This window comes from Notolepis coatsorum (assembly GCF_963971535.1).
Source record: "Notolepis coatsorum genome assembly, chromosome: 5".
In the NCBI taxonomy this organism is placed as follows: domain Eukaryota; kingdom Metazoa; phylum Chordata; class Actinopteri; order Aulopiformes; family Paralepididae; genus Notolepis; species Notolepis coatsorum.
In genome coordinates, this window is record NC_140169.1 from 78,340,202 (window position 1) to 78,351,131 (window position 10,930).

Sequence of the window (10,930 nt, forward strand, 5' to 3'; positions counted from 1 at the left end):
CTTCCAGAAACATCCAGAATGTTATCCTATTAAAATGACCACATCACCACCAAGTCGAAGCTGATGTTTAGCCTTTTTGTCAGATGTCATGCTGTGTTTCATCTCGGACACACGTCACAACACTGTACTCTGCAAGTGAGAAAGCTTTTCATAATGTGCATAATTTTCTCTTGCTTTTTGTTTTTCTCTCTGGCTACAGTTTCCGAATGGCTATCTATAATCCCAGAACCCCAGTGGAAATATTGAAGTACCTTTGAAAAATCTCCAAGAGGAAATTGTAATCGAGGGAATGTTTTGGGATACCTTGAACTTTACATAGAACATACAGACAACAGGCACAGGATGGGAATGACAACGCAGGCCGGGATTATGATCATGAACAGGGCGAGATTATGATCATGAACAGGCCGGGATTATGATCATGAACAGGGCGAGATTATGATCATGAACAGGCCGGGATTATGATCATGAACAACCACAAGGCACCAAGGCTTCAATGAAGAGGACATCACTTTCCTTTTGGCCACATTCTTAGGGAGGTGTTTTTTTTTATTCAGCAGATCAACAATGGAAGCACTGTCAATTCCTCATATGACCGGTGTGGACAGTGCCATTGGCCTGGAAGATGCAGAGGACAAAGAAGATCCAGGATTGGCCACGGGTGAACATCTCATGACCTTGAAGGCCCTGACAGAGAAACTAAGATTGGAGACCAGGAGACCTTCTTACTCGGAGTGGAAAGCCAAGCTAGAGGCGCGACCCTTCAGAGATTCAGCAGTTCCTGAAGAGCAGCCGCAGACCGAGTGCGGGGAGCCCAGCGGGGAGCCCAACAGGGAGCCACAGAAACACAAAGACACTGTAGTGAACTGGGATGTGGTTCAGTGCAAGACGTCACCGGCAGGCTCACTGAAGGGGTTCGGGAACATCGACGAGGCTCTCTGCTGGCTCAGGAAAGAACTGGTGAGCAGTGTTTTCCATACATACACAATATCAGACTGACCCACCACCAGGGTTGGGTACCGTTCACGTTTGAATCGATACCGGTCCGGTACCCGATGGTACCTTTTTTTGGTACTTCAATCTACATACATCAGTTGTATAAAAAATAAAAATGCAAAACTTCCAATTATTTATTATCATTATTATTTATTTAGAACAATTTGTTAATATATATAATATTGCAGCGAGTGTTGTCTGCATCTTGGTTTGTAAAGTGTAACCACACTGCGACCGTTTTCGGCTTGTCATTGCCCCGACTGCTTTGTTGTTGAATCAAGTCAAATCCTAGGTAAGCGTGTATTGTGCGCGTGAACATTGACGTGAACGTGCGGCACACTTCATAGGTTTCGTTTCGCGGCCAGTGTTAATTTTGTTGACTAAATTGATGACGAAAGATGTTCGTCAACAAAGGTTTTTTTCATGACGACAACGAGACGTGACGTCACGTTATTGAAGACCATGTCATGCTAACGAGACTAAATAGTTTATTAAATATCGTTGACCACAACTGAGGACACAAAAATGTAATTTACAAAAACCAGGACGAAATTTCTCTTCATGTATGTTGATATTGTTGACTAAAACAAGACGAGACAAAATAATTATAACTTTTCTTAATGCCATCATCCCGACAGAGCAGTGTGACGGGGAGCTCCGTTATTAGCATTAGCTGAAGAGCTATTTGAAAAGCTAGTTTTAGTTTAACGTTACCTTGGCTAAAGTTGGGACTATTCATAATCCAGCTGCAGACCTGCAAGCAAAGTACAGCAAGTTGGCAAAGGAGTATTCCAAGGTAAATCACTTTTTCACCAGTAACGTTATATTGTTTGTATTTCCATCTAGCTCACGTTAGCTCACGTTAACCTAGCTCACGCTAATGTGGCTAACTGATCGACCTCTCGCACACAATTAATGACATAATGCAGACAGCCATACCGGTGACAATGTTTAGCTTTTAGTGCCAAATGATAAGAGTCTGAGGCGGAGTCTCAAAAGAGAATGTTGAATATTTATTTTGCATAAAAAATCACAACAGAGCCTCTGCTACTAGCTGACCTAAACGGAGCCTTCTGGATAGGAAGTGCGTAACAACGTGTAACGTCCGTGCGGAACCAATGTACCAACAACCATTCCGTGGGTGAACTCATTGAGCTTAGTTGTCAATTAATGATACTAATACTAATCTATACAATCACCTGTTGTTGAATAAATACCATTACTTTCTAGTTATTACTAAAAAACAGTATATATAAAACAGTAGCTGTAAAAAAGAAAAGAAAAAAAAGTTTTATAATTTATATAATATAACTTTTTTATTTTTTTTATGTATGCACTGGTATCGGATCAGTATAACCAGACCTAGACCACCTCTAACTCTAACCCCTAACCAGACCTAGACTTTAACCCCTAAGTTAGAGTTGTGACTTAGAGGTGGTCTAGGTCCGGATAGGGCTTAAGAGTTGGTCTAGCCCTTTACATCCATTTATCTAAATAATAATAATACATTATAAGGCAAGCGATACCGGAGTCTCAAGGCGAGCACAGAAAGACTCAGAAGAAGCTTCTATCCCCAGGCCATCAGGCTGCTAAACGAACAATGAACACTACACAACAACAACCACCAAACGCACATAGCACACACATCCACACGCACACACTCACTTTAAACAAACACACTGTAGCACCCACTCCACACACTTTATAGCACACACCCACTTTAAACAAACACACTGTAGCACCCACTCCCCACACTTTATATTTATTGATGAAGGATTGCACTACAACTCGTACACCTTACTGTAAATTGTACCTAAATTGTACCTCATCCCATTTCTGCTTTGCACTATATAGTACTGTACATTAGTACACTGCATAGTATTGTATATTATATGGTAACTCAGAACATTGTACATATGTCTATACCGAACACTGTGACCTAATTTTCTTCTTCTAAATTACATGCTATACTATGTTATTTGATACTATCTTGTCTAGCACAGTCTCTGGAGCGTAACAGTAAGAAGCATTTTGTATGAAAGTATTCTGTACTTCTGTATGACAACTATTAAAGAAACTTGAAACTTGAAACTAATGAATGCTTAACTACCCCTAAGTTACCCTAACCAGACCTAGACCACCTCTAACTCTAACCACTAACCAGACCTCTTCCATGTGGCACTTTAACACTGATTTCAGAATGTGATTTTAATATAATGTTTTTATGCAAGCAGATTGCAATCAGTGTGTACTACTACTAGTACTACTGTGTGTTCTGTTTACTTAGTTTACAGTATCCTGTTATAGAATAAACCGCTGCCAGACACAGCAGAGAGAGAGAGGACAGACATGACAGAGAGGACAGACACAGCAGAGAGAGGACAGACATGGCAGAGAGAAAGGAAAGACACAGCAAACAGAAGACAGACAGAGTTCAGCGTCGTCTCTCTGGTCAGAAACAACGTCACCACATCCGTAATGCTCTCTTTGATGCATACATTGGACCATGTCTACACCAACATATACTGTAGGAGCAACAATACATTGGACCATGTCTACACCAACATATACTATAGGAGCAACAATACATTGGACCATGTCTACACCAACATATACTTCCTGTGTATCACTTGTGCCGCCGACTCAGATTCCCCTAGGTTAAAAAATAAATACGCAATTTAAATCAGAAAATGTTCCATGTTGACTATTTCTGACTTCTGACAAGTTTTTTTCCATTAGACAAAAATGTCATCCGTTTTCGTCGACTAAATCTAGACTAAAACAAAAAAGACAAAATTGAGACAAAAACTGACTAAGACTAAAATGCTCAGACATTTAGTTGACTAAAACTGACTAAACGAATATATAAAATAAATGAAGATGACTAAATATGATGAAAACGAAAAAGGAGCACTTGACACATGACTAAAACTAAAATAGCTGCCAAAATGAACACTGCTAACAGCCAAAATTAACACTGCTAACAGCCTAAATGAACACTGCTAACAGCCAAAATTAACACTGCTAACAGCCAAAATTAACACTGCGGTAAACGAAACGTTGACGTCATCAAAAAAAAGAAAAAGAAAAAAAAAGTACAGTGCAGTACCGAAATGTGGCACCGGCGGATCTCACATGAATCGGTACTCGGTAGTACCGACGTGATTCGGTCGGTACCCTTAAAATTACCGGCTTCGGTACCCATCCCTACCCACCACCAAACAGATTTCCAGAGGGGATACAGTAACATATTACCAGCGCTCTGTGTGTTTACACGGCTCTTTCTGCTGCTCAGTTATGTTGTCTTACCCTTTTCAAGCCTATTACCTCCACTAATAATGTATTACCACCACTAATAATGTATTACCACCACTAATAATGTATTACCACCACAAATAATGTATTACCACCACTAATAATGTATTACCACCACTAATAATGTATTACCACCACTAATAATGTATTACTACCACTAGTAATAATGTATTACCACCACTAATAATGTATTACCACCACTAATAATGTATTACCACCACAAATAATGTATTACTACCACTAGTAATAATGTATTACCACCACTATTAATGTATTACCACCACTAATAATGTATTACCACCACTAGTAATAATGTATTACCACCACTAATAATGTATTACCACCACTAATAATGTATTACCACCACAAATAATGTATTACCACCACAAATAAAAGTAAAAAGGGAGAAAAGGCCATTAATTAATTCATGAATTAATTCTATTCAAATAAGGGTGCATATAGACGTCACTCTAATGTAAAGATAAATAAAGGGGGGTTGTGCTTTGATCATTTTTACTACATATTGTAGCCAATGCATGGTCACAGTACAAAGAGGCTTTTGAGGCTTTACCCCAAAACAGTACCTGTTCAAATCATGTTTTGGAGAGAAGAGGTTTTGCAGAGTTTTAACAACGGACACAATGTTCAGTGCTCTACTGCTATCCTAAATAATTCCATTGTGAGTTCAAGTTAAAGAGGGTGAAAGTGAGTGGGGTTCAGGAGTCAGAATCCAGATATTTTCATGCACAGTTTCTGCAAAGTGTAATCACTTTGACTCCAATTATGTCCAACTATGGCGCTTGCACGCTTGGTGTGCGATACAGTGCAGTACCGAAATGTGGCACCGGCGGATCTCACATGAATCGGTACTCGGTAGTACCGACGTGATTCGGTCGGTACCCTTAAAATTACCGGCTTCGGTACCCATCCCTACCCACCACCAAACAGATTTCCAGAGGGGATACAGTAACATATTACCAGCGCTCTGTGTGTTTACACGGCTCTTTCTGCTGCTCAGTTATGTTGTCTTACCCTTTTCAAGCCTATTACCTCCACTAATAATGTATTACCACCACTAATAATGTATTACCACCACTAATAATGTATTACCACCACAAATAATGTATTACCACCACTAATAATGTATTACCACCACTAATAATGTATTACCACCACTAATAATGTATTACCACCACTAATAATGTATTACTACCACTAGTAATAATGTATTACCACCACTAATAATGTATTACCACCACTAATAATGTATTACCACCACAAATAATGTATTACTACCACTAGTAATAATGTATTACCACCACTAATAATGTATTACCACCACTAATAATGTATTACCACCACAAATAATGTATTACCACCACTAATAATGTATTACCACCACTATTAATGTATTACCACCACTAATAATGTATTACCACCACTAGTAATAATGTATTACCACCACTAATAATGTATTACCACCACTAATAATGTATTACCACCACAAATAATGTATTACCACCACAAATAAAAGTAAAAAGGGAGAAAAGGCCATTAATTAATTCATGAATTAATTCTATTCAAATAAGGGTGCATATAGACGTCACTCTAATGTAAAGATAAATAAAGGGGGGTTGTGCTTTGATAATTTGTATTACATATTGTAGCCAATGCATGGTCACAGTACAAATAGGCTTTTGAGGCTTTACCCCAAAACAGTACCTGTTCAAATCATGTTTTGGGGAGAAGAGGTTTTGCAGAGTTTTAACAACGGACACAATGTTCAGTGCTCTACTGCTATCCTAAATAATTCCATTGTGAGTTCAAGTTAAAGAGGGTGAAAGTGAGTGGGGTTCAGGAGTCAGAATCCAGATATTTTCATGCACAGTTTCTGCAAAGTGTAATCACTTTGACTCCAATTATGTCCAACTATGGCGCTTGCCCGCTTGGTGTGCGATAACTCAGTCCGAGCACGCAACAGGGCACTGGTTTCTCAGAACAATTGGAAGCAACCCAGCATGTGGCCACAAACATTTGCACGATAACAGTTGACATGAGAGAGAGGAGATGATGATGAGGTCTTTGTGCTGAAGGGTGTCTTTGTGGATTTCACACACTGTACATTTTCGTTTTCCGTTTTTTGGAAAGCACAGTACCACGAACCTCCAGTCAACCCAGATCATCTTGATCGTGTGGTTAATGCAATGATCGGCTGTGTGAATGCGTTGTTTAAGTGCTTACACCTAAAGACGATTAAGATAAATGACCACCTCTAAGTCCCTTTCTCCACACCTCCCTCTCTCTCACATTATATAATAATATAATAATAATAATAATAATAATAATAATAATAATAATAATAATAATAATAATAATAATAATAATAATAATAATAATAATAATAATAATAATAATAATAATAATAATAATGATACATCAGAGTGCTTTTCTGAGTACCCAAAGACGCTTTACAATTTACATGGTGGGGTTATTAAAAACAAATAAAAACAAACCCCTTCACTGCAACAATACAGAAGGTTAACCATTTCACTGCCATGCGACAAATGGTTAACCCTTTCACTACCACACTACAGAAAGTTAACCCTTTATGGTAGTGAAAGGGTTAACCTTCTGTAGCGTGGTAGTGAAAGGGTTAATAATGACAAAATTATTAAAATAGATGTGTGTCAACCAGGTATGCAGTGGTGGGCATACGCGGTCAAACGACGTTTAGGCTACGTCACTGAGGCAGAAGTGCGCGCATCCTATTATTATGCAAAGTCTAGGTGATAAGTGCCGGCCGGGGTGCCTATACGGCGCGACGACACAAAAATGACTCGTCGCGCCGTATACCCCGGCCGGCACTTATCACCTAGACCAGGGGTGGGCAATTATTTTTCCCGGGGGGCCGAATGAGCAACTGAAAATATGTTGGAGGGCCGGGCCAAAATTCCAAACTCAATTATGCATAATATACATTTTATTTCTATATAAAAAGCAGTAAATGGCATTGTTTTGACCCCTGGTAAGAGTGTATGTTATTATTTGGCAATTAAAAGGTGAGGTTAGCTTTCAAAAATATTATTTATTCAAATAGAATTTATTTCCAAAATGATAAACAAAATGTGAAACATTAATAACAAAGGGCATGTATGAAAAAGTGCTATACAAATAAAGTTATTATTTTGAGTTTCATATACTATTGAAACAAGGATTTTCTTAGCTTTCTAAAGACATCACATCATCTTATAGCCAAAATAAACAAGACATGTCACTGAACTGTGTAAAGAAAAGTGTCCCAGTAGCCTTTTTTACTTTACATGCCTATATTAAACATTTAATGTTTTCAGAACTGTGCAAAAAAAAGAAAAAAAAAGATCAAGTGTCCCATTTCACTTGTTATATTTCCACATTTTAGTGTTCTTCAGCTCTTTATTTTTTTTCATTCAGTGTGATAAATCCAGTCTCTGTTGAGCTTTAACAAGTCCATCAAAGTCAGGTTGCATGTCTAAGGTGGAGATGCGAAGCACAGCTGCCAGATGTTCATCAGTGAGAGAGGATCTGTACCTGTACCTGGACTTGGTAAACGTCATGACTGAGAATGTCTGTTCACATATAGGTGGATCCAAAGAGAACCAACATCTTCTGAGCATGTCTCCTCATGTTTGGAAAGTTCTCCTTGAGAGCAGAGTAGAACTCTAGCAGTGATGCTGACTTAAAGTGCTCTTTCAGTAGTGAATCAGACTGCAGGGCCCTGTTTCTTGTACCTGGTTCAACTAAGTCGATCAAGATGTCATTATCCAGATTCAGTTAACCCGATGTTCGAAGCCGGGATTTTCCTGTTCCTCGAAGGTGGATTCAGTCTCGTTAACTCGATTCAGACTTGAGACTCAGGCTAAGTGCGCGCGGCCGCTTTAGGTGAAAAGCCAGCACGTATCGATGGCAGAGATCCTGATTCTCTAACGGCATTGATTGATTAATTGATTTAAAACTTTATTGACAGATTGCAATACGGCTCAATCGCCTCGCCGACAAGTTAAATGCGTTATCTATAGGCTAATTTTAAGTCCCTCATTACCTCAATCAATCAGATTATATTTCTTTAAACTTGCCTGCTGGATTGAATAATCAAATGAGATCTTGCTAGCGAAAATAATTAGTTAAACTGTTATACAGAATTACGATACGGCTCTCTTACCCATTGATTGATGTATAGTCGATATTTTACTTATCTCCACTGTGGTCTAACGGATTGTTCTTTTGACTTTCACGCAGACGACCGGGGTTCGAAACCCTAGTCTTTTCCTTCTTTTTGCAATATAGGAATAATTCAATTTGGTGCACGTTGAGAGCTATATAAAGAATGACATCCTCAATGCATGTAGATTTATAATATTTTAACTTAAAACCAGGCTACTTTGGCGTATAATCATTAATATTATATTCAAAAAAATTATATTGGAAACACAGGGTTTTGAACACCGGTCGCTGGGTTGGCAGGCTTGAGCACTACCGCTGGGCCACTGTGCCAGATGGGATAAATTCATTGTTTATACATTAATGAACGAGAGACCCGTGTTTAGAATATTCTTTATTTTGAATGAAGTTTTATTTCTTTATCCTCATTCATTAATGTGACGTCAACGGCTCATTCAATTTCTCAAATCCGTCAAACAGCGCATCTCATCAGACATCTTAATCCCAGTTACAATTAAAATAACCACGTCATAATGTGTACATCGCACCGAGCGAGCGCCACGGTATATATAACGTGCATTATTTAGGACAAAGTGAATTTAGTATCAGCATTTTGGGTCTATTTTACATTTCAAAAGCCCCCTCTGGAAGAATGGAGCACAAAAACGTAATTCAGAATGGTATAATGCAGATCGTAGACTGTGGGAATAATTTCAGGAAACGGGCTGTCACTTTTTTGCGGGGGCGTGGCGATGGTTCAGGCTAACTTGAACTTAAACTCTGCTTTCGACCAGGCTCAAACTTTTGGATCTGTTGTCATGGTGATTTGGAAAATCCACGTACGGGGAACCGGAAAGTCCGGCTAACTCAGTTATCCAGTTAAAGTTATCCGGCTAACTCAGTTATCCAGGTACGAGGAACGGGGCCCAGGTCAATGAGTTCAAGCTGAACATCAGTGGGTGCACTATCAACACTGCAGGTAAAGGGAGAGGAAACCAGCTGCATTTCATCCTCAACCTTTTTGAAATCTTGAAAACGCCTTGAAAATTCATCATGCAGTGCTCCCAACATGGATGAGTACCTGTGCCGGTGATCAGCTGATGGTTTGACTTCTTTCAGGGTTTTCATGTGTTTGAGATTGTTGCTGCCTAGTTGCCTTGAAATTAACTTTGTCATGAAGGCTTTCACATGGCTATGCATTTCATGAGCAAAAATGCCCTTGCCCTGCAGTTGTGTGTTCAGTAGGGATGGGTACCGTTCACATTTGAACCGATACGGTACCGGTACCTGTGAATCGATACCGGTACCCAACGGTACCTTTTTTCTGTACTTTAGTCTCTAAAAATGTAATCTACCTACCTCAGTTGTGAAAAAAGAAATCCAAACTTCAAATAACCACACTTTCGACCGTGTTCGGCTTGCCCCGACTGCTTTGTTGTTGAATCAAGTCAAATCCTAGGTAAGCGTATATTGTGCGTGTGAACGTTGACACAAAAAAAAAAAAAAAAAAAAGAGATTTAAATTTATTTTATAATTTTTATTTATTTTTTTATCGTGTAATCTTTCGCGGGCCGGTCAGAATCGATACGGCCCGCGGGCCGTACAATGCCCAGGTCTGACCTAGACTGTGTGTGTGTGTGTGCGTGTGTTATGTGACAAAAGACCGCCCGTCTCGTCCCCAGCTCCGCCTCATGAAAGAGGAGAGAGACATGTATGCGCGTGCGCGTGGCGTTTGGCCTTGGCCCATATTACGACTGCACCACTGGTGTCAACAAGGGAGAAAACATAGGGGGGAATATGACAGCAGTGTGAGGAGGTGGGTTTTGAGGGCCGTTCTCAATGTTGACAGTGTGGGTGATTTTTATGTGGATTGGAAGTGCATTTATATCTCTCCCTCTCTCACTTCATCTCTCTCTTTCTCTCTTTCTCTCTTTCTCTCTTTCTCTCTCCAGACCGATATGCGTCTGCAGGACCAGCGGCTCGCCCGCCAGCTGATGCGTCTCCACGGCGAGATCAACGAGCTGAAGATCGAGCAGACGTGCCACCTGCACCGGATGCTCAACGACGCCACCTTCAGGCTGGAGGAGCGCGACGAGCTGTCGGACCTGCTGTGCGACTGCCCCGTCACGCCGGGCTTCGGCCTCTCTGCCCCGCTGCAGCTCATCGGCGTCACCAAGATGAACATCCACTCCCGCCGCTTCTCACTCTGCTAGTGCCGACGCGGGCGGAGGAGGCAGAGTGGTCGTCAGTGTGCCAAGACGTTTCCTCTCGTCGCCCTGGAGATTAACCGCTCCCCTTTTCGAGGGCCGTGCAATCAAACCCGGCGTGATTAGAATGTTTGAGAGCATTTAGAACTTTCTAAAGATGACATATTCTGGGGAAACAATGGAAAATGAACCCGCCCATACCCATGCTGATTGCT

At 40.3% G+C, this 10,930-nt stretch overlaps 1 protein-coding gene across 1 annotated transcript; it reads left to right on the forward strand.

Moving 5' to 3' along the window:
- Positions 1-567: 567 nt before the first annotated feature.
- fam167ab (family with sequence similarity 167 member Ab) lies at positions 568-10,721 on the forward strand (the record flags this gene model as incomplete). Its single annotated transcript, XM_084314151.1, has 2 exons — positions 568-960; positions 10,461-10,721. 2 exons carry the CDS (start codon positions 568-570, stop codon positions 10,719-10,721), a joined length of 654 nt encoding a protein of 217 aa, XP_084170277.1.
- Positions 10,722-10,930: the final 209 nt, after the last annotated feature.